Here is a 27,282-nt window from a genome sequence, read left to right on the forward strand (position 1 = left end):
GAGATTTCAAGGGAATGCTCGTGACTCCCAGTCCCGCTATTCTCCACCAGTTCTGCACTTCGCTCCTTCATCTCTTCTTGCCCGAAGCTTCAACACTCGTCGGTCTCCATCTGCCCGTCGACGTTCGCTCTCCCCCATCGTCCACCGCCTTCCAGCTGTGGAAAAAACTAAAAGGCCCAGTTCCGGAGGCAAGAACTGCGATCTCTTCTAACTGCTGAATCACTCGTTTATTCCCTACGAACGTCGTCGAAGTTTTGGCTGAAGGTGTCCCCGTTCACGCACTTGTCGACATGGGTGCCGTAGTGTCCTTGATTGCCGACCAGCTTCGCCGTACGCTCCGAAAAGGCGAGACGCCGTTTTCTGTCATTTCGCTACGCACAGCAAACGCTGAGCCAATTGAGCACTTAGGAACATGTACCGTCCGTGTCGCCACACAAGACTGTTTATGCCACATTGACTTTGTAGTTCTTCCCCGCTGCTCTCATGCCATCATTCTAGGATGGGACTTCCTCTCATCTCATCACGCTATTTTGATTGCGCCCGTGCAGAACTTGCGCGGGCTCCATTTTGCGGCAGTCCTCCTGAAGGTTTGTCTCCACCTTCTGCTCGAGTGTTCGTCGCCACCGACCCTGATATCCCTCCTTTCTCTTCCGCCTTTGTACCCGTTTCCTGTGCTGCTTTCTACGACTCCACAGTTCTTTCCACGCCAACTCAACTTGCTTCACGCCATCTTCCCTTCTTGCTTCCCTCTGCCCTCCTTCCCTTTCGCGAGGGCTCCAGCGCACTTTACGTTTCGAATCCGTTTTCGTGTCCATCAAGCTTACATTCTGGCGAGTGCCTTGATTTTGCTGATGAATTCGACACGAACTCTGTGTACGATGTGCCTGATGACTCGACTCCTCCTCACGTTGACGCCACTTCTCTCCCTTTCTCTGCGCCTGCGCCTGCATGTGACCGAACGTTTGCTCCCTTTATTGATTCTAATCTCACTCCGAGTCAGCGCATGCAGATCGTCGACCTCCTTAACCGATTTCGAACTTTTTTCGACCTCTAAAAACAATGCTTAAGGTGTGCCTCCACAATCGCTCATCACATCGACACCGGCAGCCACGCGCCTCTACGCCAACGTATACACCGTGTGTCCGTGACGGAGCACCGTGTCATCGATGAGCACGTATAGATATGCTCCGGCGCGGCGTGATACAGCCATCACACAGCCCCTGGGCTTCTCCGGTAGCGCTGATCAAAAAGAAAGATCGGGATATCCGTTTTTGTGTGGACTATCGACGACTAAGCAAGATAACCTGGAAAGATGTCTATCATCTTCCCCGTGTCGACGACGCACTGGCCTACCTCCAAGGCGCTGAATTCTTTTTGTCCTTAGACTTAGGCTCCGGTTATTGGCAGGTCCCGGTAGCTGACGCAGACCACCTGAAAACAGCATTTGTTACGCCTGACGGCATATATGAATTCACCGTGATGCCCTTTGGCCTCCGTAATGCGCCTGCAACGTTTGAAATAATGATGGATAACATCCTCCAGGGCCTCAAATGGCAGACATGCCTTTGTTTTCTCGGTGACATTCTCATCTTTCCCCGGGCTTTCCTTCTCACCTGTTCCTACTGAAACGCGTGCTCATGCCTTGCCGATGGTGGGCTCCAGCTCAACTTAAAGAAGTGACGCTTCGCCGCACGGCAGCCAGTCGTCCTTGGCCACGTTTTTTCGAAAGGTGGTGGGCTCCCAGATCCAAGTAAACTCCAAGCCGTTGCAAAATTCCCATGACCAAAGACCAGCAAAGAACTCCGCAGCTTCATCGGATTATGCTCCTATTTTCGTTCTTTCATCTGCAACTTCGCCACCATAATAGCGCCTTTGGCGCGGCGCAGCTTCTCGTGGCTAACGACGACCTCTTGGCCTGGCGGCCAGTTTGCGATGCCGCCTTCACGACGCTGTGTCATCTTCTAACCTCACCCCCCTACTCCGATATTTTGACCCAAGCGCACCGACAGAAATACACACGGATGCCAGTGGCACCGGCATTGGCGCTGTTCATGAGCAACAAAGAACTGGCTTCCATGAATACGTTGTTGCCTTCGCTAGCCGCGCACTCAGGACAGCGGAAGCAAATTATTCCGCTACAGAAAAAGGATGCCTGGCTATAATTCGGGCCCTAACTAAGTTTCCTCCTTAACTCTACGGCCGCCCGCTCGACGTCATCACGGATCACCATGCACTCTGCTGGCTCTCGTCCTTGAAAGATCCTTCAGGTCACCTCGCTCGATTGGCGCTTCGCCTCCAAGAGTGTGATATTCGAGTGCTCTACCACTCTGGCCGTAAACATTCGGACGCCGATGCCTTGCCTCGCTCCCCAGTGTCAGGCCAGCCCAATCATCAGAAAAAAAGAATATGCGAGTCCTCCCTCACAGCCACGAATTTGCTTTCGGAGCAGCAGAAGGATGCATCGATTGTTGCTATGCTGGCTTTTCTGTCAGACCCATCAGCGCCTTCTACTGGCCGTACATTGCGTCGCCAAGCACACCACTTTGCTGTTCGTGACGGGCTCCTACACCGCCATAACTACCTCTCGGATGGGCGCAAATGGTTACTCGTGGTACCTTGGCATCTACGTTCGGGAATATGTGCAGCGTTTCACGATGACCCGCAATACGCACATACAGGAGCACTAAAAACGTGCGCCCGCCTGCGAATTCGTTATTACTGGCGCGGGATGTACCGATTCGTCCGCCAATATGTCCGCTCCTGCTTCGCTTGCCAACGCCGCAAGAATATCCCTCATGCCTTAACTGCTCCACTGCAACCATTGCCTTGTCCAGGACGGGCCTTTGACCGGGTCGGAGTTTATGTTTATCGGCCCCTTCCGACTACTTCAGATGGAAACCAGTAAGTGATAGTGGCGATAGACCATCTCACATGCTACGCCGAAACTTCGCCTCTGCCCGAAACATCTGCGCGGGATGTTGCCTGGTTCCTTCTGCGTAACACCATTCTTCGCCATGGAGCCCCCAGAGAGTTGCTGAGCGACAGAGGCCGCGTATTTCTGTCTGATGTTATAGAAGCCCTGCTCAAGGAATGCAACGTAATTACTATTGCATACCACCCGCAAAGTAATGGCATGACTGAGCGCTTTAACCGAACTTTAGCCATGTATGGGCGCTATAACGTAAAACTATTCCAAACTTTTCTATTCCAATTCTGCTATCAGCCCTCCGCGATTGGTCAAAAACCTTTTTCGACCACCCCCCATTTCACCTGTCTGTCACGCGATGTTACAAAAACCGCAATACCTCCCCATCTGATATGATGTGTGCACACTGATTATGCATGATTTGACAGAAAAAAGAAAAGCAGTTATTTCTGATTCGACCCCTTTTCGCCATTAGCCCTCGCCTATTGGTAAAAAGTTTTCGGGCTGCACCCACTTCACCTGCCTGTCACACGACGTCACAAAACCGCACGAACTCACCGCGTCAAAGTGACGTGTACGCGATAAAGATGCATTAATATGCCGAACAAAACTGAATTTTTAACGCGATAGCGTTAAGGAGCTCGTGTCGCAGAAAAGCCGGTGTCGTCGGCGTCGGTGTCGGGTGTCGGCGTCGGTGTCGGCGTCAGCGTTTTGCGGCGTTGACCGTGAGCGATAAATCACGGCAGGCACTCCATAAATAAAAAGCAACTTCAAAGTTGGGCTGGGTGGGAATCGAACCAGGGTCTCCGGAGTGTGAGGCGGAGACGCTACCACTCAGCCACGATTTCGATGCTTCCAAAAGGTACAAACGCGCCTCTAGTGAATGCGGTGTTGCCTTCGAAACGAGCCGTGGAAAGTTATGCTGTGGTGTATATCGGTAATTATGAACATGTAACTTACAGAAGTCGCAATTACACGAGTAGCGATGTGCGTTTCGCTGCATTTCTTCTGCGCTTTCCGCACACGGAGAGCCATCTTGCAGCAAACACAGAAGACCCCCACCTCTCCATGTACGGCGCTGCCCCGACAGATGGCGCGCCACGCGCGCATTGGAGCTGTCGCGGCTCGGACCAGCGCCTCCTCTATAGAGGAGGCGCTGCTCGGACTCTCTCCCCTGACAACGCTTCGCCGGGCTCCCTCTGTAGAATCAAGCGTCCTTCCTTTCTTTAGATCACTATCTCTCTATCTCTCTGCCCGTGCCGATCACGGCGTTTGGCTGGCGCGCATCATTTCCCCCTCCGGGATACCGAGTTCTTTGGTTCGCTCCGCTTGCTCAGGCGCAAGTTTCGTTGCTGCGCCGAACGCCGCGTTGCTCGACCATATGGCTCGACGCTCACCGCGTCTGATTCGGGGCGCCTCGTAAGTGATGGCTGCCCTGTAGCCCATTGTCGTACACCCATTGGCGGGTCGACGGGAACGCTATCGCGTTCCACTCTTGAAGGCGAAGCTTAAGCGTCCTCCAATTTTTTTCGGAATAGCCGCAGGCTGCCCCATTCCGAAAGGAATAAAAGATAGCTGCCGCAGATCGCTGAGACGCTGGCTACTCGCACCTGCCGGAGAGCATGGGTGTATTTGCGTATAATAAAACTTCTTGGGTGACCGTGTAACGTTTTTAAGCACTTTCGACAAGTTTACTACCTCATTCTGCCAACACTTCTTTGCTGAGGGTCAATTTTAGCGTCATTCTTAAGCTTCCGTTGCATGCCGCCGCGATTTTCGACCAGCCACCACAAGCTAAGTAAGGGAAAGCCGACCAATCGCAGACGCCGGCACCACCCTCTTCATAAGGTTATCGGTTTTCAGTGCACTGGCTCTGCCCTAGTGAATCCCTCTCCACTTGAGCGTTCTCCTCGCCTCTTGTCAGCCAATTAGATACAACAAGCCGCTCAGTGTAGGCAATGTTATTCGTTTTTCAAGCAAACAAAAGGGACCTCCTATGAACGATGAGAGCGTTTGATTGGTCTGTTCAGACAACCCTATGGGTGACCACCCGGTGCTTGCGTCGGTGGTTACGCAAATTTGACGTCAGGAAATTGGAATAGAAACATATTGGAATAGTTTTACGTTATAGGGCCCTATGTCGCATCTGACCAAACCAATTGGGACCGAATTCTACCCTTCGTGACGAACGCTTATGATACCGCCACACAAACCAGTACAGGATTTTCCCCGTTCTCTATTCTTTACGGACGCGAGCCTTCCTGCGTAATGGACACCATCCTTCCATATCCTCCTGACACAACGGAGGCTACTACCCTGTCCGAGGCTGCCGCACACGCGGAAGAGTGCCGAAACATCGCACGCACATTAATTTCGGAAGATTAGCAGCGACACCTTCGGGACATTCCCTCTTCTCCGGCACCCTATGCCCCTGACTCACAAGTCTGGCTTTGGGTTCCCGCTACCGGCCCTGGGCTTTCACCCAAGCTTGTGTCCAAGTGCCAGGGTCCCTACCTTGTCGTCAGTCAAACATCTCCTGTTAACTATTTGGTAGAACCCCATGAGCCGCCTTCCGATAAGCGCCGCCGAGGGCGCGAAATCGTGCACGTTCAGCGGCTCAAGCCATACGTTGATCCACCTGTGCTATCTTGCCCGAAGGTCGCCGAGACGGCTCCTCCGGGGTGGCCGTTGTACTGGAGAAAAACGAGCAGCAGGCCCTGCTTGGAGAAAGACGACGACAAGGAGGGGTTGAAAGCTTTGCGCATGTGTTCTCTAGGCTCTCTGTCCTCTTGCTGCGGTGCTCTGCTATCTAAGCGTTCTATCAATTGAACTATAACGCCTCTTGGCAGTTTGTTTATATTGCAATAGCAACTCTACGGACACTCCAAGCTTTTTTTCCGCCGTCATCGTCGCCGTCGCCGTGATGTTCCTATAAAAGTCCGAGCACGACAACAACGTCGCCGCGCGCCGTACGCTTTATGTACGAGCGAAGGCTAGAAATGGTCAGCCGACGATGGCGGCTCAATCTCGCGGCGCAAGCGAGCAAAGCGGGCAGGAAGCGCGCCGTCTTCCGTCGCCCACGAGGCACTGGGGGGAGGGAAGGAATGCAGAAGATTCTACTCCGGCAACTCCTGCATAGGCCGCGGCCGCGCGGACGCCTCATCTTGAAACTGATCTGCGAAGTGGACAAAATGCACTGACTGCTGGTAGCTTCGTATGCGCTGTGCATTAGCGTATAGTTCGAGTTGAAGTGATAGGCAGCACGAAGGTCAATTTGGTCGCTGCTGCTGCCGCGCTTCCGCGTTCTCGCGTTTTGACAGCGACTTTCCGCGGTCACCGAGCGAGATGCGTTCATATTGACACGTTTACTTATCTTTATCGGGCGACCACGTTTCGCCGCCTTACAAATGTAATCGCACAGCGCGGGACGCGCCTGCATGTATCCGAAGTTTCTGGAAAGTTATCGATGCTTCTACCCGGCTGTCTCTTGTCGCCGAACCTTGTGCTATCAGATTTCATCGCGTGACGCGAATGGTGTAGAACTTTGTGGAAGGCACGCGGGTCCCAACGATTAGTCTGGAACATTCGACGGCTGTTGTATAAAAGCCGACGCGCTTGACCCGCTGATCAGATTTTCGACGATCGCCGACTGTGTACGCCGCTATCGTTGTGCTTTAAGTGTAGCCTGTTTTGTGGGCACGGGTTCGAAAAGCTAGTTTTGTCTTTCACAGTACTGCTACTCTGTCATTTAACGTCACTACCACGTGACATCTGGTGGAGGTGCTCTTGGTTCATGTACCGGACGCCCCCGACAAGCCGTGATCCAAGCCCGGACCGTAAAGAGAGCACCAACGTAGTCACGGACCATCGAGTAAGCCGTCGTCTACAACATCTGCCCCCACAGCACGGACTGCTTCCTGAGAAGACCAAGAAGATTATGGCTAAGGCAACCACCCCAATGGCAGCCCCAGCCTCCCGCATCGTGCTGCAGCAGCCCAGGGAACCACCGACGTTCCGCGGTTCCACATTTGAGGACCCCGAAAGCTGGCTGGAAACGTATGAGAGGGTCGCTACGTTTAACAGCTGGGCAAGCGACGACAAGCTGCAACATGTCTATTTCGCATTGGAGGACGCCGCCAGGACGTGGTTCGAGAACAGAGAAGCCACCTTAACGACCTGGGACCTTTTCCGAAGCGGCTTCCTGCAGACATTCACAAGCGTCGTACGCCGAGAACGAGCCCAAGCACTACTTGAAACCCGAGTGCAGCTGCCTAACGAGACCACCGCGATTTTTACAGAAGAAATGAGCCGCCTATTCCACCACGCCGACCCGGAAATGTCCGAGGAAAAGAAAGTCCGGCTACTAATGCGTGGTGTAAAGGAGGAACGTTTCGCCGGTATGGTACGAAACCCACCGAAGAGTGTCGACGAGTTTCTTCGCGAGGCCACTAGCATCGAGAAGACACTCGAGACGCGAAACCGGCAATTCGACCGCCGCACCAACTCTACAAACTATGCAGGAGTTGAATCACTGGCCTCCGATGACCTACGCGAGGCTATCAGGGCAGTCGTACGAGAGGAGCTTCAGAAGATCTTCCCGTCGTCGCAGCCTCAAGTGGCCTCAATCGCTGACATCGTGAAAGAAGAGGTGCACCGATCGCTAGGAGTTCCTGAGGTGCAACCACAATTACCGCAGCCCCAGCCAGAAGCGATGACTTACGCCGCCGTCGCACGCCGTCAAGCTCCCCCTCCGCGACAACGACAGGGCCCTGTAACGCCGCAATTCCGTCGTTCACCGCCGCCAGCACGCCCACCCGTCGTCCAGCGCACCTACGCGAGGAAGACGGACATTTGGCGCGCCCCCGACCACCGCCCGCTCTACTACCACTGCGGCGAAGCCGGCCATGTGTACCGCCGATGCCCATACCGCGACCTGGGATTGCGAGGCTTCGCCGTCAACGCAAAGCGCCCGAGGGAAGGTGAACGACCTCATCACATCGCCGACTACCTCGCCGCTACTCAGTCGAGCCCTCGACGACCGTCGCGTTCGCCATCACCAGGCCGCTACCTGTCGCCGCAGCGCCGACCATACACTGGCCCAGCCCGGGGACGGTCAGCGAGCCCATATCCGGGAAACTAAAAGCAGCAACCTATGGAGGTGCGGTTGATGTTCGTCGAACTGACGATGATCCTCCGCCGCCGACGAAGACGACGAAGAGACCATCTCGACGACATAATAACGACACACCGCCGTCCCGACGAAGTCAGGAAGGCAAGACTACACCGACGAACGACGACTTAACGACGCGACGTTCCAACTTCAGTTCAACACGACGCAGCCGTGATCCGACGCCACGACCTAACTGCAACGCCAGACAAAGAACCACCGACCTCGACGTGCTTCTCGACGGCCACGCAGTCACTGCCTTAGTCGACACAGGGGCCGATTACTCCGTAATGAGTGGACACGTCGCCGCCCAGTTGAAGAAGGTTAAGACTGCATGGGAGGGTCCTCAAATTCGGACCGCTGGAGGGCACCTCATTACGCCGACTGGAATCTGCACGGCAAGAATTACCATTCATGACCGGACTTACCTTGCCACCTTCGTTATCCTCCAACAGTGTTCACGAGACGTCATCCTCGGCATAGACTTCCTGAATCAACATGGCGCAGTCGTCGACCTGAAGTCGAAATCGATAACTCTGTCACAAGATCAAGCGATACCCCCGGAGAGCTGTCGTAGTCACCACGCCTTGAGTGTGCTCGAAGATCAAGTGAGCATCCCGCCGCGTTCCAGCATTATTATTTCCGTCGGCACTGAAACACCCGCTGACGTAGAAGGCGTCATCGAGGGCGACCAACATCTACTGCTCGACCGTGAAATTTGCGTCGCAAGAGGGATCGCTCGACTCCACGGAAGGCAAGTGGAAGTTATGCTAACCAACTTCAGCCAAGAGTTCAAGCGCATCAACAAGGGCACAACAATCGCATACATCGAGGAAATTGTGGAAACCAGCAATGCCTTTGTCCTCTCGGATTCAGCCGCATCTACGCCGATGAGACTTATCCCCGAACCAGACTTCGACGTGAATCCAAGTCTTCCTATGAGTAAGCAGCAACCGATCAGAAGTCTTCTCCGACGATACAAAGACTGCTTTTCGACGTCATCGAGGATTCGACAGACACCAGTCACCAAGCATCGCATAATCACCGAGGAGTACGCTCGACCACTCCGCCAGAGCTCTTACCGAGTTTCGCCGCGAAAACGCGAAGCTATAAGACAACAAGTCGACGAAATGCTGCGCGACGACATCATCCAGCCGTCGAAAAGCCCGTGAGCATCCCCTGTTGTCCTGGTGAAGAAAAAGGATGGAACCCTACGTTTCTGCGTCGATTATCGTCGTCTGAACAAGATCCCGAAGAAGGACGTATACCCCCTCCTACGGATAGACGATGCATTCGATCGGCTCTGCAACGCTAAATACTTCTCCTCGATGGACCTCAAGTCTGGCTATTGGCAAATAGAAGTCGATGAAAGAGACCGCGAAAAGACCGCCTTCATCACCCGAGACGGCCTCTACGAGCTCAAGGTTATGTCATTTGGTCTGTGCTCGGCGCCTGCAACGTTCCAGCGCGTGATGGACACGGTTTTAGCAGGATTGAAGTGGCAGACCTGTCTCATTTACTTGGATAACGTCGTTGTATTCGCCGGAAATTTCGACGATCACCTTAGGCGGCTTGCCACAGTACTAGAGGCCATCAAGTCATCAGGGCTCACTCTGAAGCCAGAAGATGAGCTTCTTTTCCTAGGCCACGTCATCAGCAAGTCTGGAGTCCGCCCTGACCCGCAGAAGACAACTGCCATCGCAAAGTTCCCGCAGCCCACCGACAAGAAGGCAGTGCGTAGATTTCTTGGCATGTGTGCCTACTACAGGCGATATGTCAAGGACTTTTCGCGCATCGCTGAGCCGCTGACACAGCTAAATGTGACGTCGAGTTCAAGTGGGAAACGCCGCAGGCCGACGCATTTCAAGAGCTAAAACGACGCATGCAGTCGCCGCCCGTACTGCGCACTTCGACGAGCACGCCGATACCGAAATCCACACTGACGCCAGTAGCCTAGGCCTCGGTGCCGTCCTAGTCCAGAGAAAAGATGGACATGAGCACGTGATAGCTTACGCTAGCCGGTCGTTGTCAAAAGCGGAAGGCAATTATTCTACAACCGAAAAGGAATGCCTCGCCATCGTTTGGGCTACGGCGAAATTCCGCCCTTACCTCTATGGCAGGCCATTCAAAGTCGTCAGTGACCATCACGCATTGTGTTGGCTAGGTAGCTTAAAGGACCCTTCAGAACGGCTGGCGCGGTGGAGCCTCAGACTACAAGAATACGACGTCACGGTAATATACAAGACCGGAAGAAAACACTCCGACGCCGACTGCTTATCGCGCGCCCCCATCGATCCCCCGCCGCAAGAGGATGAGGACGACGACGCCTTCCTTGGGATAATAAGCGCGGAAGACTTCATTAAACAGCAACGAGCCGACCCGGAGCTAAAAGGTCTCGTCGAGTATTTGGAAGGGAACACCGACGTTGTCCCTAGGACATTTAAGCGTGGATTGCCTTCGTTCAAGCTACAAAACAACCTGCTCGTGAAGAAGAACCTCACCAGTCCGCGCCAGCTACCGTCTTGTTGTACCGTCAGCGCTGCGTCCAAAAATACTGCACGCCCTACACGACGATCCAACCGCTGGGCACCTCGGATTCTCCCGGACGCTGTCGAGAATACAGGAAAGGTATTACTGGCCGCGTCTGACCGCCGACATCGCCCATTACGTCAAGACATGCCGAGAGTGTCAGCGATGCAAGACACCACAAACAAGGCCAGCAGGATTATTACAGCCGATCGAACCTCCTCGCCAACCATTCCAGTAGATTGGGATGGATTTGTTGGGGCCGTTCCCTATGTCAACATCCGGGAATAAGTGGATCGTCGTGGCGACGGACTATCTCACCCGCTTTGCAGAAACTAAAGCTCTACCAAAAGGCAGCGCAGCCGAAGTGGCGAAATTTTTCGTGGAGAACATCCTGCTGCGACATGGTGCCCCAGAAGTCATCATCACCGACAGAGGAACGGCTTTTACAGCAGAGCTCACCCAAGCCATTCTGCAGTACAGCCAGACAAGCCACAGGAGGACAACTGCCTACCATCCGCAGACGAATGGTCTCACGGAGCGCCTGAACAAGACCCTCGCCGACATGCTAGCAATGTACGTCGACGTCGAACACAAGACGTGGGACGCGGTCCTGCCGTACGTAACCTTTGCGTACAACACGGCGGTGCAAGAAACAACACAGATCACGCCGTTTAAGCTGGTTTACGGCAGGAACCTGATGACGACGCTTGACGACATGCTGCCGCACGTAACTGACGAAGAGAATGTTGACGCCGCTAGCTATCTCCAGCGCGCCGAAGAAGCCCGACAGCTCGCCCGCCTATGGATCAAGAACCAACAAAGGACTGACAGCCGACACTACAACCTCCGACGACGCTTCGTCGAGTGCCAGCCTGGCGACCGTGTTTGGGTCTGGACCCCGATACGCCGACGAGGACTCAGTGAGAAACTACTCCGACGCTATTTCGGACCCTACAAGGACATCCGACGTATTGGCGCTCTGGACTATGAGGTCGTGCCAGACGGCATTTCGCATTCACAGCGACGTCGCTCACGACCTGAAGTGGTCCACGTAGTGCGTCTTAAACCGTTTTACGGGCACTAACGCATTTCCTTATTTTGTTTTTTTCTTTGCTACGAGTGCTTATTTATTACTTTCGTTTGTTTGCAGCATCGGGTCGATCCTCTTTAAGAGGGGGGTATTGACGCGTGTACTTATCTTTATCGGGCGACCACGTTTCGCCGCCTAACAAATGTAATCGCACAGCGCGGGACGCGCCTGCATGTATCCGAAGTTTCTGGAAAGTTATCGATGCTCCTACCCGGCTGTCTCTTGTCGCCGAACCTTGTGCTATCAGATTTCATCGCGTGACGCGAATGATATAGAACTTTGTGGAAGGCACGCGTGTCCCAACGATTAGTCTGGAACATTCGACGACTGTTGTATAAAAGCCGACGCGCTTCACCCGCTGATCAGATTTTCAACGATCGCCGACTGTGTACGCCGCTATCGTTGTGCTTTAAGTGTAGCCTGTTTTGAGGCCACAGGTTCGCCCAATAAAAGCTAGTTTTGTCTTTCACAGTACTGCTACTGTGTCATTTAAATTCACTACCACGTGACAATATTGACCCACGCGCGCGTCACACTATGCTAGTTAAATTATCATTTATTTATTTTATTTCAATCTCGCTTCTTTCTCGCTGTACTACGTAGTGCGATGTACATTCCAAAGAAATCCGCGGGTTCTTTTGCGGCTGGCTATTTGCACACTGCAAGCGGCATGCCAGTGAAAAGATGGGACAAATGCGTGACGTCATCTCAATCGCGGACCAAATGGCTCCCGCGATGAAAACAACGCCCAGGTGTTTGTGTCAATTTGCCGTTGTTTTTGCCACTTACACTGCTGTGATACTTTTCACGGCCTTTTACACAGAGGATGTTTTACACACATCACCGCAACCTTTTGACACTGCCCTACGAAATAGCGGAAATATTGACAGAAATTAGAGCTTTGTTTCTTTTGAATATGTCGCTTTCTGAGAGTCACACAAAACATTGGCAAATGGCAAATTTTTATCTTTTACAGCACGAACGGGGTCCTTAGCATGCCTAACTTGAAAAAGATTTTTTTGCGAAAAGCGAACGAGTACTTGTACTCACCACAGTAAACTCGAACGTTAATAGAGTGGTCGCGTGGTCCTCCTGAAGAAAGTATACAGACGCCATGTTATATATACATTCCTACAAAACGCAATGAGGCTCCGTACTTGTACGCTGTTTATACTTACTCCCATCATATGAGCTGCACATCACTGGATATAACTGGCTACAGTTGCGCTTGTAAAACCACGGTACAAAGACTCCGAACGACACCGTCACACAAGGCATATTCCAGTCAATATCATCCACGTCGAATGCAACCACGCCGGCGACCTTTCTGTTGTGTGGAAAGAAAATGTCCATGATATCATAAATTACGATGCGTTGCGAAAAGATGTTTAAAAATTGAGAAATGAAGTCCCCAGATCTGCTCATGCATTTACCGAATTCCATGTCTCAAATAGATAAAAATGCGTTCCCAAAACCTCGCGTCGTCCTTTTACGAATACTTTCAGTGCAAGAACCCATCACTGTAAGAGCGTCAATGGCGGCGAGTAAGTCTGGAAAAAACATTTTGCGCGGCCAGCTCACAGGTGGCATTAATTTGACCGAGGGCTACATAACTTACTTCCATGTTTTCCTGAGCCTCCGCAATTTGTGCTCTCTGGCATAACCCACTATGCGTGGCGCCCGAAGTTTTGGGAGGCGATCTTCCAACTTTATTATGCCACCTTGTACCGCGCTTTGGGAGCCGTGCCTTTAATTAATTATTATATCGCTGCGTTAGACTGCTTGAAGAAGAGAGCGGCCACCACAAGAACAGAAGACGTGTGCGTGTGCGTGTGTAGGTCTTCATTTTGGCCAGTGCTCACTACTTCCAGACTTGAAAATGTACTGCGGGAAATTCCACATACTTCCGCGTAACATGTTTTGCGGAGAGGCGGCCAACCTTCTGACAACGCAGCTTCGCAGCGTGTGCCACCTCGAGTCTACCACCAATCCTCTGTAAGAAGACCCGTCGCCGCCAGCCACGTCTGCGACCACCCAGTTTGTCGCTCTCATATCACCGCTTCCTCGTTACCCGTTCTGGCATAGACCACGTTCAAATGGAGGGGCTCCTCTTGCACCAGCATGTCAGCAAACATAACCGCTGGTACCAAATAGTAATGGTGGGGAATATCATCATCTACGTCGGCGGAACTCTTCCTGTCTAGTTTCAGACCAACGGGAACGGGCCACCCAGCAACGACGGCTTCAAGCAGCATGCTCCACGACTTTCTGGGCAGCCCGTCCTGTTGACAGCTTGCCGCCCAGAAGCAACTGGAGGTACGTGCCCAGGTGTCAACAGAGCCCTGCTATGTACAGAACGTGCCGGCCCATTATGCAATAGCTCGCCAGGTGTCCGAGACTGACGTACACAGACACCACCGAGCGCGTGTACGATCTGCTCATCTTTACCACCATGACGAACGTTGACAGCCTGATGAAAGAATGCGGCTGCTAATAGCAAGCAAACATCCATGGCACGTCTCATTACTTCACGCGTCTGCCAGACAGAACTGCAACATTGACCTGCGAAGAAACCTCCTGTCAACCGTCTACATCTGACGACGTGACGCATATTCCCGACTCAAACTCAGCTGCTCATAAATCCACGCTCTCCGACAGCTCGACGCCAGCTAATCCGTTGATCAAAATCATTGTTCAACCTGGAAGTTCACAAAATGGGACTTTTCTGTATACTTGTGGACATGACAAACAAGCACATTACAATCCAGTTCATATCTAGGGAAAGCGAATCATTCTTGGCGTGATTGGCTCGTCAACCATATGTTTATCAAGTGTGGTTTCCGCGCAATGAATACCATTATTATAGAGCAGCACATTGTACGAAGAAATGCTTTCATTTGCAGAGAGATATATACAGTGAAATAAAGCAGATGCGCCCCTTGTTGTCGGGCGAGACAGCGGCAGCAGCCGGTCGAGACATTTCCCAGACACATTGAGGATGTGCTCGACCTCTGCAACCGGGTAAATGCCACCGTGACAGAAGACGAGAAGATAGAGCACATTCTCGAAGTAATCGCGTACGGTGCATTTCAGATGTTGCTTGCCAAGAACCTAGCGAGTGTCATCGCGCTCGTCAGCCTTTGTCCGAGCTTTGAAGAACATCGCCGCCAATGCAACATCGTCTGCCCAAACATATCCGACGCTGATCCTATCTCGGGCGTTGCTGTTGCTACCGTCCACCCCACCGATCCTCGCTCTTTGATCACATAAAATATTTCATTGATGACAAGGTGGCCCGCCAGCTTTCGCTGCTGCGTCATAGCCAGAAGCCTGCCGCAACTTTGAGTCCGGCCCCAGAGCCAATCATCCACACACAGATTTTCTAGGCTATTGCTGCTGGTCCCAACGTTCACGGACAACCTACTGTGACGGCGCCACTATCCTATGCCGACAACCCTCCCCGTCTTTCTCACCTCTGTCGCTAAAATGATACCACAACCTCCTTTGGCATTTTTCTTCTCATCGCCCATGCATCCGGCCCCATTTCCCGTTCCGAGGTAGACACCACACTTTTGTTTTTTTTTTTTCAGCACACGCATGACACACTTTAGGGGCGCTATAACGTACAGCTATTCCAAAATTTCCTATTCCAATTCTGCAATCAGCCCACCGCTATGGGTCAAAAAACTTTTTTTTTGATCACCCCCCGTCATTTTATCTGTCTCTCACGCCTTGTCGCGAAAACCGCGATAGCTACCCATCTGATATGGCGTGTATAAAATGATATCTATGATTAGACCGAACAAAAGAACGACAATTATTTTTGATTCCATGCTTTTCTCTGTTAGCCCTCGGCTAATCGTCAAATGTATTCGGACCGCGCCTACTTCACGTGACCGTCACGCGACGTCACACAACCGCGAGAACTCAACGCGTGAAAGTAACGTGGACATGTTAAAGATGTATTAATATGCCGAACAAAACTTTTTTTTTTCTTAGTACCCGAAGACTGCTACGTTCCTAGAGGAATAGAAGATGGCTGCTTCTGGTCGCTCAGGCACTAGCTACTCGCACCTCCCGGAGAGCAGTGGTTTATTTGCATATATTAAAACGTTTTGCGTGGCCATGAAACATTATCGAGCCCTGTCGGCACGTTTATCACATTACTTTACCAACATTTTTTTTTGCTGGGTATCCGCTTTTTCGGTATTCTAAACCTTCCGTTGCACGCCGCATTGATTTTCGATTAGCCAAGGCAAGCTAAGTAAGGGGAAGCTGACCAATCGCAGACGCCGGCACCACCCTCTTTATCCGGTTATCTATTTTGAGTGCACTGACTCGGCCCCATCGAAACCCTGTGCACGTGAGCGTGCTCCTCGCTTATTAAAAAACTGCTCAATGTAGGCAATTGTATTCGTTTTGAAAGCAAGCAAAAGTTACCGCCTATAAACGAGGAGAGCGTTTGGTTGGGCTCTTAAGGCAATGCTGCGGGTCAACGCCAACTGCTTGCGTCCGTGGCTTCGGGAATTTGACGCCAGGATGTTGGAATAAAAACATATTGTAATAGTTTTACGTTATAGCGCCCAAGACAACCGACCCATCTGCTTCGCCTGTGGAATCGCCTTTCATGTTGGGCGCTTTGACTCTTTGACTCCAATCTCCGCCAAGGCACTCTACTTTTCCTTCTGCTCGTCGATGATCGCTTTCTGCTTGCCCTTCTCGCAAGCTCAGCAACGTTACCACGTTACTTTCTGGCTTGGTACTCTCCCCTGCTAGTCATCAGCCGCGTGCACGGCCCGTGTCGTCATCGAAAACGTTCTTTACATCACCGAGTTTTTCCTGTTGCCATCCTGGCTTCATGAACTGATTCTCCGATGCGTTTTTCTGTCAAGCCACAAGGCCGTCATCGATTGTTTTTGGGTGGAAGTGACGCTTTCGCCATCGGCCGGCCCTTGTCTCAGTACAAGCAAATCTTAGATGAGATACAGCTCCTAAAACATGGGCGCTTGTTGCTCTGTCATGTGCTGCCGAACCAGGTGGCACTTTAATATTTACGCCATCGGACCTGCTCGCTCAACTCAAAGGCATTTATCTCGCGTTTACCGTCCTCATTGTTACCTGTTGGGTCGCATCGGTTCTGGTGTCCAACCACTAGCCATATCCAGATGTCTTTATGAGTGGATAGCGATTAGGACATGTTCAAGCTATTGACTCCATTGAAGAAATTGATTCTACTGGTGACTCCACCTGGTGTCACGCTGACGCCATCACGTCTGTCCCTAGCCCTCGCTTCCAGCCGTGTTCGACTTACCCATAGACGCTGATGTTTCTTTTTCGGCTCACCGCGCCCAACTTCTAGCTACCCCTTTTAAAGTTTTTCTCTTCCTTTGGCTGTCATCTATCACCATCGGGCCGCACGACAAATGTGTCTGATAACATCGACACTGGTTCGATACAAACCTCCTTGCGACATTACCCTTATCGCGTTTCCGCGGAAGAGCACCAAATTATCACGGAGCAAGCGAACGACATGCTGCATCGCCGAGTCATTCAGCCTTCACAAAGTCCTTCGTCGTCACCTATGCGCAAAAAAAAAATTCACCGACGATTACGATATCCTTTAATGCGCAGTTTGAGTGCGCTAACAATCTCTATCTGGTGCACGTTGCAAACTGAGCACTGAGTACGTGCGACTGAGCGAAGGAACAATGTTGAGCGTTCGCAGGCACCGGTGCGCCGCACTTCTGGTGTTGGAGGCCACGCATGGAGTGCTCGGCAGTGCCACTAGATGGCGCAGCTTGTCCATAAAGACGCACGACAGAGGAGCCAAGTTGCCGCAAAACGCATTTCTCAGCGTTCACCATGCACCGGCCCGCATTGCATTTTGGAGGCCACGTGCACGCTTCCCGGCGGCAGCGCCTGGTGGCGCCTAGTGTGCTCAGGGAAGCGCACAGTAAAAGTCCCGTCGTAGTGCACGCCTCATACATGACTCAATACGATGGTGGTAATACGTTGTGTCCCTATATTGATACAATGCTAACGCATTTCGCCAAACTCAGGCCTCCTTTGCATAGCACCCCATGATGAATTTTGCTCCTACTGTGACGCTTTCATTTTGTGAAACCCATATGGGTATCTTTTGTAGCTTCATGCTACAAGACGGGTGGATGTCAATTTTTCCTATTCATTAACTTTCCTCCACCTTGTGTGCTTCCGCAGAACTTTCTTTGCCATATTCAGTAGGCCAGTCTTTCGAATTGCCGATTATTTCGCCATCTCTCTGCGATCTCCTAGCCTGTTGGTTAGCTCAGATGGTACAGTCACCATCCCGGAAAGGCCTTCATCCCGGCTACGAATTCCGGACCAAGACGAATTTTTCTTCTAATGCGAAGCTTTCTGTCTGAGAAACCCGTACGGCTCTGCTCTATAGCTTCGGGCAACAGGAAGGGTGGACGTCAGTTTTTCCCTTTCATCTTAGCGTCCTAACAGCTTTGCGCGTGTTGTCTGGCACGCGTCGCGTTAAGTGCACCCAAATAAATATTACTGAGAGTACGTAATTGCTATAAACAGAACGAAGGCGCAACGCTCAAGCGAAGAATTGACGCGTACCTCACGTCTTCCTTTCTCAGGTCTACCCAGAACTCCCACGTGAGCAAAGGGCTATTCGAGAGCGTGTCGTGTAGTATTCTGGGCAGTTCCTCTGTCTCCACCAGCGCCGAGGACTTCTCTGCGCACCGCTTGCTGGCCTCCGTAGCGTTGACTTTATCTCTTCCGAAGCAATACTCGACATCGATGTTGCCTTCTGCTTTCGTGACTGCGAACGAAAAAAGTGGCGGCGGCCAAAAGAAAAACATTTACAGTGCCCTCTTGCTCGCAACAGCGTTACAAATGCGCCAGGGATATTTACTGTGTGGACATCATTCAAGTGTACAACGATCCCCGTGAGTTTTCACCATAAGGATAAAAATTAGATAAACATCAACATCGAAACATTATTCTATTTCGCTATAATTTCATAATGAAAAGCTCGTATTAGTCGTTCGGTGGAACACTAGTCATTGCTGTCGTTTTAGTTCTGAGAGACGGGGTTTACCTCAGAAGGACTGGGAATAAGACACGAACAACTGTTCATAAAGGCAGGAAAACGAACTCATAAAAAGCCTGCGCCATTCCACTGCAGTGAAGGTGGGTTACCAGCGAAACTGGTTCAGCACACGACATTGATGTGACACAAAAGGTAAGTAAAAGGTATAAGCAAATTTTATTTTTTGCTGAGCGGTCACGGTGGCCATGCCGAATACACGCGCGCAGACACACTTAGTTTGATCGGCGACCTTGATCGTGCCCCACGAACACATATTTGATCGGCGGGTCCTGACACACACAATCACACGCACGCACGCACGCACGCACGCACACACACACACACACACACACACACACACACACTGTTAAGATCGGCGGCACACGAACGCACACGCATTTTCTTGGTGGCTGCGTCTTAGTCGGTGGTCTTAGTCGGGGTCTTAGCAGGTGGATTTAGTTGGTGTACTTCGTCGGCGGACTTTGCTGATAGCCTGAATCGGTGCCCATGACTTGGTCGTGATGGCTCGGGCACAACCGTAGAAAGATTCTTTGAAAGAGTGAGGTCTGTGCACGACCAGTGGTTAGTGGTCGGAGCCGAACAATTTGTGTGCCAGTCCAAGTCGAAGCGTTTGAGCACATAATGTGGAAACCACTTTTTTCCGGCGCCGATAGGTCAATGTTTAAGTCGATGACGACGACGATGGGCGAGTTGTCGTCATCCCTGATCCAAACGAATGGCGACGACATGAATATCTCGATGTGGCATTTTGCTGCACCCGGCCATATATACGAAGTGTATACCACGATCCCGTCAGTCGTCCGCACGGCACTCACATCGGCACATTCGGTGACACTGTTCTACGGTGGTTTGGGAAGGCCTTTAGCAGTTGCACACCCAAATTGCCTGTCCAGAAAGTACCCTTTGAAGTTATAGCATACGCTCTATTGAAGTTCTGCAATGTAACCGCGTGGTACCTACGTCTTTGTGATGCGTTCTCTGCCTCACGAAGATGGGCGTCTTTCCTGACTCGCCGCATGCGCTTGGTGTTTCTTGCACGCTGTTCATCGGTGGTGTTTGCAGACCGACGCCGCCGATCACATTCTCGTCGTTGTCGTTTCCGTTGCTTCTCGGGAGTGGGCACTACACGGGGCTTCGCCATGACGACGAGAGAGGCGAAATTGAAAATGTAAAACGGCAGCTTCTCTTGTGTAGTTTTATGTATATTGGCGGCGAGGAGTTACGGAGTCGCCATCTATCGGAAGCGGCTCGCTGGCGTAGTATGAGGGATCACGTGGCACGCTCCTCATAGGTTTTGCTGTCAGCGGTCACTGAAAACACCACGCGTGAGCTCTCCCGGACATTTTTGTAAGTACTTGCGAAACGAGAGAAGTTTCTTAGTGTCTAAATAATAGTCTTGGGCAAACTGAAAGCACACAATCGTTTACTGATGCTATCTCTTTACCGAATACGTACAGTGAAGGCCACTGCGCGCGGTTGCGGCGATGGAGTCTCCCGAACCGGCTTCTTGCGAGAAAGGTAGGTAAACGCCGATAGCAAACTATGTGAAATAGGTTCTTATAGTGTTTGTATAACAAAATAGAGCGTAATAGAGCAATGCCTCAATGCAGCGATCGCGCAGATTCGCAGCGACCGACTGCGCGTCTGCATGCTTGTCCGCGCACTGTTTCGATTTCTCCGCGCTCGCGTTTTCTCACCATGCCATGAGCTTTAGGCCACAGAATATGAGCATTTGACAGTATACAAGCAACCATTGTTGCGTGGGCGTTATCAGAGCTGTTCAAAAATAATTTCATTGTAGAGACTTCGACGCCTACGGGGACTGTAATGTGCCGTCGTGACGATTCAATCTTTCTTTCTTCTAAATTCTTTGACCTTTCAATATTATTCCTCGAGTTGCGTCGCACTGTATGTTTATCGGGGTTCTCAGCGTGCAATTTCCCGCTGCTCCTTTTTGTAATCCAGTGCATTAATTCATAACACAAACATCACCATATGCCATGCTTTTTTTTTTAATGTGCTTCTAACCGCTGCCATTCCACTCCACTGAACTTGCCAGTATCTATAGCATCGACAAGTTCATAGACCATACCGTCATGACATTAGTCGGGCAGCGGACTCGGGCGAGCGTCTCAGTGCGCGTTTTCAGAACATCGCAGACCGGGCGCCGTAGCAGAAATCTTCCTCGCGTCTGTGCTTGCTGCATACCCGAGTTGTAGCCGATGACTGTTTTCCGGTTTTATGTTTCGCGAGCCAAGCTTCACGCAGCTTCTTGTCCTGCGGCTACGTGCGAATAAGGCTGACACCGGCCTCTGTTACGTGCGTCCGGCCCTGCGGCACCGAGCAGTAGCCTACCATGTTGCGCGCCTTCAAAGGCAGCCACTACCTATTGTAGTGCTTTCAAGCATTGTGAAGGAGACACTCGAAGCGGGAAAATTTCACCACTAAATGAGGACCGCAGTGTACGAGGGAATTTAAACTCGTTTTCAGCTCGCTTCAGCGCGCCCGAAGCAGCCGACGCGGCCGCTATGTCCACGTGATCCCTCCTTGCACGTCACGCCGACGGTGGCGCCAGCTTTTCCAGTGGTGGAGCTCGAGGGCGAACGGCCACCGGCGCAACGTAAACACGCCACGCATGACGGTGGCGCCGCCCCGTGAAATCGGAAGGAAACGAGGTGCGCATTAGAATGACAGCAAAGACAGGGCGGTGAGAGCGTAGGCATAGTCGACGCAGGTTGCATAGCGGTAAATGTTTGGGAAACATTTTTTTGTCTAGCTGAGAGTCCAGTGATCTTGAAAATCGTGCTTATTGATAACTAATTTACTGGACATACATACGCAAGTGCTGATTCATACAGGGTTTTTGCGTAGAATGAAGCGATTTTAATTCAGTTTTGAGACCGGAGACTTTGCTCGTGCACATGAAAATTTACGGAAGGTTAGCCATAAACAGCTCCGCTTTAAAAAGCGATTGGAAGACTCCACAGCTGGTATGCAAAATAGGCCAGTGTTCTTGCGAGCTTGTTTAAGATATATAGGTTGCAGAGAGAATCATAATATACTCCTGGCACCTTTGGTTGACTTCCTAGCGCATAAGTAATACCCTCTGCCACTACCGCTTCCGTCCGTCCTTCCATACTCCCGTGCAATGTAGCCAGTGAGAATTAATTACCTTTGCTCGGCCTCCTCAAAAGCACCTTCACTGAAACATTTCTTTCTGTTGCCTGCCAACAGCAGCGTGACAACAGTTATTTGTTCATTGATATATAATACTTACATGACTTTCTAAAGGCAAGAAATACTCCGCCTGGCCGAGTTTGACGACCTTCTTTAGCACAATAACGCGAAAATTGTGCAAACATGTCTTAAATAAAGGACCGACCAAGATAAAGGCGTCAACGAAAATGTGCAGTCGAGTTGACTCACACTAGTAAAACAGCGAATACTCTCACGGTATGAATATTTCGATATTAGTTACAAGTGCTCTTCACTCCTATCTGCCAAACAAGTAGTTAAAATCACGAGTATTATATTTCGTGTCAGTGACTCTGCCACGGAAAGCCCCTGCTACCCTGAAGACAAGTCATCTTGTGGATAAGCCAGCCAATGAGTGTAGCTACTGTTCTGATAAAAAAAAGCTTTCTTTTCGAAAACGCTGCAAGTAATAGTAGTAGCTGCCCTGACGAAGATGAGTCGTCTTGTCGGTAACCTTGTTACGGAAAGCAGCTGTTCCGTTGACGAAGTCAAACTTTCATATTCAGTAAACCTGCCAATGAAAGTAGCTGCTGCACTATTGGAGACGAGTGCAATCGTCGCTAACCTTGGCAAGTTTTTCCTGCTATAAACAAGATATATTGTCTTCTCAATAACCCTGCAAAGGATACAATAATAACAACTCTGCAAAAAATATACCTACTGACTGCATCAACACGAGTTTTATTGTCAGTAACTATGCCAATGAATGTAAGTTTGCCCCGACAAAGACGAGTCCTTCTGCTGATAATCCTGCCGAGGAAAGCACCAGTTGGCTTGGCGAAACGAGTCGCATTTTTGATAACCACGCCAAAGAAACTACTTGCTGCCCTGACCATCCGTTTTCTTGTAGGCAACTGATATTGTTATCGGTTTTCTCTGATCCGACCAAGCACTCGTATGGAAGAAATCGCTGACGTTATTGAGAAAAGGGGATAATAAACACGGGGCTTTTTGGGTACGTCACTACATCGGAGTGGCGTCGGTCTTTCGCTCCCATCACCGCTCCGGCACTGGACACGACAGTAACCCTGCGAAATAAAGAACCTGCTTCCCTGAAGGGGACGACACCTGCTCTCAGTACTCCTGCAATGAAAGCTGCTTTGAATCAAACGAGGTTTGGTCCCCTTTTTGCTAACCCACCAAGCAAAGTTCCCGTTGCCACGACGAAGACGAGTACTGTTGCCAATAAACCTGCCAATCAGATTTTGCAATGATGAAGTCAGGTTACCTTTTTTGGAACGCTGGCTACGAGCAGAGGTTTCGCTTGTTTCCCCACTTTTCAATAAGTTTGCAAAGTGGACATTTACAGCGCAGTTCTTAAGTATTCGTTCCTGCGGCGAGCTTCGGCGTCGGCTTCGTCGACAGCGTAACCGAGCGAACAAGCGCAGCGAAAAATAGAGTGCTTTAGTTGGGCGTTTTACGCTCCGCTCAGGAGCTAAGCGGAGCGGAAGCGCGAATATGCATGCGCCCTCCGCTTAGCCGCAAGCGGGCTAGTGGAGCGACAAACACGGTCCGCCTACAACCTGCCTGGGCGGAGCGGGCTGCGCAGCACGTTGGCTAGCGTTGGCGTCAGCAAGGATTGGATTGGAAGCAGAAAGCAAGCTTGCTGGCTATAACGTGGCGTTCCCCGAGACGGCGCTTTATTTTTCACTGGATAAAATGGCCCGGTAACGCATTACAAGCGCACGCCTAGATGCTTCATGGACAAATACGTTATGTATATATATATATATATATATATATATATATATATATATATATATATATATATATACACGTCGTACATTATAACAGTGATCAATGGGTTTTTTTTTATTTTCTTGCATTACCTTTATTTGGCCAGAGGGCGCTGGAACTATGACAGGTCTAGAAAGGTCCGTTCGCTTCGCTAAATCGCCCGCCACGGTGGCTTAGCGGCGCGACTCGGAGCGGAGCCTACCGTAAAGACGCCCAACTAAAACACTCTAATGAAAGCCAACGCCGAGCGTAGCGCGGGATGCAAGACGTGAGGAGGAGAGTGGAGAGGAGGGTGCAGCGCAAGCAGGAGACAGAAAAAAATTGTGGGGTTTTTGCGTGCCAAAACCACTTTCTTATTATGAGACACGACGTAGTGGGGGACTCCGGAAGTTTTTGAACACGTGGGGTTCTTTAATGTGCACGTAAATCTAAGTACACGGGTGTTTTCGCATTTCGGCCCCATCGAAATGCGGTGTTACGACTTTGAGGTGGTCCCGTAGCGCTCGTCAGCCGTTTCGTGACGGAGCGTTGGTAGCGAAGACCCTGAATCAGGCGTCGGTGAGAATAACAAAAGGGACTATATACACTATATACAGGACAAGATCGGATCGGCACGGGGGACGAGAGCTAACAGCAAACGTGACTGTTCCCGCACGGCGACGTCCGGTTAGCCTCCAATGCGTGACACATCTCACTCCGCTCGAGAGCGGCACTCGGCTCCCGGTGGGTCGGTGGATCCGGTTCTCCCGGCGGCGGCGTCAGGGCTTATGAAGCCCCGAGAAACGATTGTCACTCAAACGGCCCAATACAAAGCCAGCACTCGACGGTTGTCCGAAAGGTCCAACCAGCGACTGCGCTGGCCCCCCGCTTGAAAGTTGCCGCGCGCGGTGACCTCCAGGGAAAAGGAAATACGGCGCCGGCTGTCTAGCAATTTCTTGCACTTTTGGACATGTCGCTTGCCGATGCTTCTCCTCAGGACGCCGCTGCTTGAAGGCTCAGCATCTTGACTTGTCAAGGGAGAGTTAGTGCGCTGTGCCTTTCGGCGCAGCCCCGGGTTTGTCCAAAGGGCGTTCGGAGGATAAATTCTGCATCTTGTAGATTCGGATTCCGGGCTGGTGGTAATGGCACAACAGCGGCCGCCGTGGCCCCAGGAGGCAGAAAGCGGAGGAGGGCATGGCGAAAGCTTGAGATGAAAAGCGTACGGCGGCGACGGAGGCTACCGGGAAGTCTGAGAGGCCGTCTGGTAGGTCCGGCGGCGGCGGCGGTTGCTGTAAATCGTGCTGACGTGTCACTCACGCGCTGGCTCTGGCGATCTCAAGATTAGCGAGGCAGTCACGCCACACTTCGCACCGTTTGTAACATGCCGCACTAGACACATTGTCCAGGCCAGCCAATATGTCGCGAAATGAAAACACTTATAGGGCTGCGCTCAAATTTCGCATAGGGAGTATTGTAATCATCGTTAAGTTTCTTTGTCTGCTTTTTCTAGTAAACCGCCGTCTTTTTCGAACACCGACATTTAAAAGATTACTACAACAACAAGCAATCCAATACTCATGGGCAATAACTTCCGAGGCAATCGATATTAACAATGACGTCCCTATTTTTAATCCCGCATGAGCAGCAAGAGAAGCACGCACCACGATGTAAGTAGCCCTTCAGTAATGTTGCCGTAATCATCAATAAACCCACATTCGATACATAAGCACTGTAAACGTTCTTCCACTCACCACATTCTGGTCCATTCGAGTACTCTACTTGATCTGCAACACAAGCGCAACACCATCCAGTTTATTAGAGTAAGTGTCGACACTACACATGGATGGCGACACACGGTCATATGCAACGCCGTCGAGCTCACAGAAAACAAGCTAGAATACGGAACGCTGATAAATACGATAAATTTGATTGACTGAATGATCGATTGATTGAATGATGGAATGATTTAGTTTAATTTATTTCCTTATTTATTTCTTTACATCAAGTTTACAAGACCTAGGCTAGTTTGTGTCCAAAACAAAGTTCTACGTTGGCAATGCACCTTTCCAGATATGCGAGCGCACCGTCGGCTGCAGCAGCAGCGTGATTCTGGAAAGGCCAACGCCCATTTCTGGAAAGGTCCATGCGGACAGACTAAACAACGCTGCACAAAATCAAATATGCGATAATCAACTAATCTGATCCACAGCTCGCCAACGATAAACTGTACAATAGTAATCAAATATAATATTATATATAATATCGATGAAGTACAAGGAAATGAAGAATAATATCAAGTACAGAATAGAGACGAAGTTGCTGAGGGAATAAACAATATATGTGCAAAAAAATGCAACTGAGTTGCGTTTCTTTATCTTTCGATTACGTCAATGACTTAATTGTAGGGGTGGGCGAATATCGAAATTTTCGAATACGAATCGAATACGAATAAGGCGAAAAATTGTCTTCGAATATCGAATCGAATATCGAATACATGTGTAGTATTAAAAAATTGCAAAACGAGGTAACAATAGCTTTATTACCCTTTTAAAAATAATATTGCATTTTACGAGGTTGCTTCAGGTTCAAGAGGCACTCATTAATGTCACTCAGGTAATGTCAGGTAATGCTCTGTCAGGTAAACGCTTGTTACAGGTTATCGCGAAGGAAAATTGACTGCTCAACATGTTCACAAAGTAACGGCTCTCTATGCACTGTGACAACATTTGTCCAGGTAACATTTCCTAGGTGCATATTTTATTGCGCATGCTTACAAAGCCCGAAAGTACATCATATATTGTTATGAAAGAGCCCTGGAATAAAGCTTCGTAAAAAAAAAATCGAAACTGATCATGTCTCACGGGCCTGATGCAGATAGACTGGAACAGAGCGTACACATTCCTAGTAAGGTTCGTTACACCACTTAAGATCACAGTGCTGTAACGCTGTGTCGTCGTTTGGTACCTTCTTTTGTCCTTGTTTTGTGTTGCGCTGTAACGAACCTTACTATAAATCCCAACCAACTGGCCCAATTTGACATCTTGATGCAGAGCATACAGATAATGAGCGGATCATGTGAAGCTCTCAGTAAATAAACATGTTCTTAGGAGAATGTGGAGCAAGCATATAATTCGTTAATTGCTAAATTATTCACAGTCTGTCCGAATATTCGCCGTTTCGACCATTATTCGGCCGTCCTCGAATATTTGGGAATTTACGAATATGCATTTCTCGAATCGAATACGCCTCGAATAAGGAAAATATTCGATGCGTATTCGAAATTTCGAATATTCGCACATCCCTACTTAATTGTTCTATATACATAGTGTACCGCTAGCGCGTTAGAAAAATTAGGTGAAATTTGTAATACAATAGGAATAGCGTTCAAGATATTATTACCAGAGAATTATCTTAGCGTTCATCGTATACATTCTACAGTGGGCAGTATTTAGTGACCGCTATTTTATATTGATTCAGTTGTTTTCGCATTATCT

General features: G+C 50.4%; 1 protein-coding gene across 3 annotated transcripts in view; it reads right to left on the minus strand.

Moving 5' to 3' along the window:
* LOC135921304 (uncharacterized) overlaps positions 1-27,282 on the minus strand; it is a 208,343-nt gene that overhangs the window by 35,563 nt on the left and 145,498 nt on the right. For all 3 annotated transcript variants that reach the window (XM_065455629.1, XM_065455627.1, XM_065455626.1), the window contains 4 exons: positions 25,540-25,572; positions 18,322-18,526; positions 12,891-13,039; positions 12,763-12,804 (listed from right to left, as the gene is read on the minus strand). In XM_065455629.1, the coding sequence (XP_065311701.1) occupies positions 12,763-12,804; positions 12,891-13,039; positions 18,322-18,526; positions 25,540-25,572 (429 nt within the window). The remainder of the gene's footprint in view (positions 1-12,762; positions 12,805-12,890; positions 13,040-18,321; positions 18,527-25,539; positions 25,573-27,282) is intronic.

The sequence above is a fragment of the Dermacentor albipictus genome, chromosome 1, assembly GCF_038994185.2.
Source record: "Dermacentor albipictus isolate Rhodes 1998 colony chromosome 1, USDA_Dalb.pri_finalv2, whole genome shotgun sequence".
Taxonomy (NCBI): Eukaryota; Metazoa; Arthropoda; class Arachnida; order Ixodida; family Ixodidae; genus Dermacentor; species Dermacentor albipictus.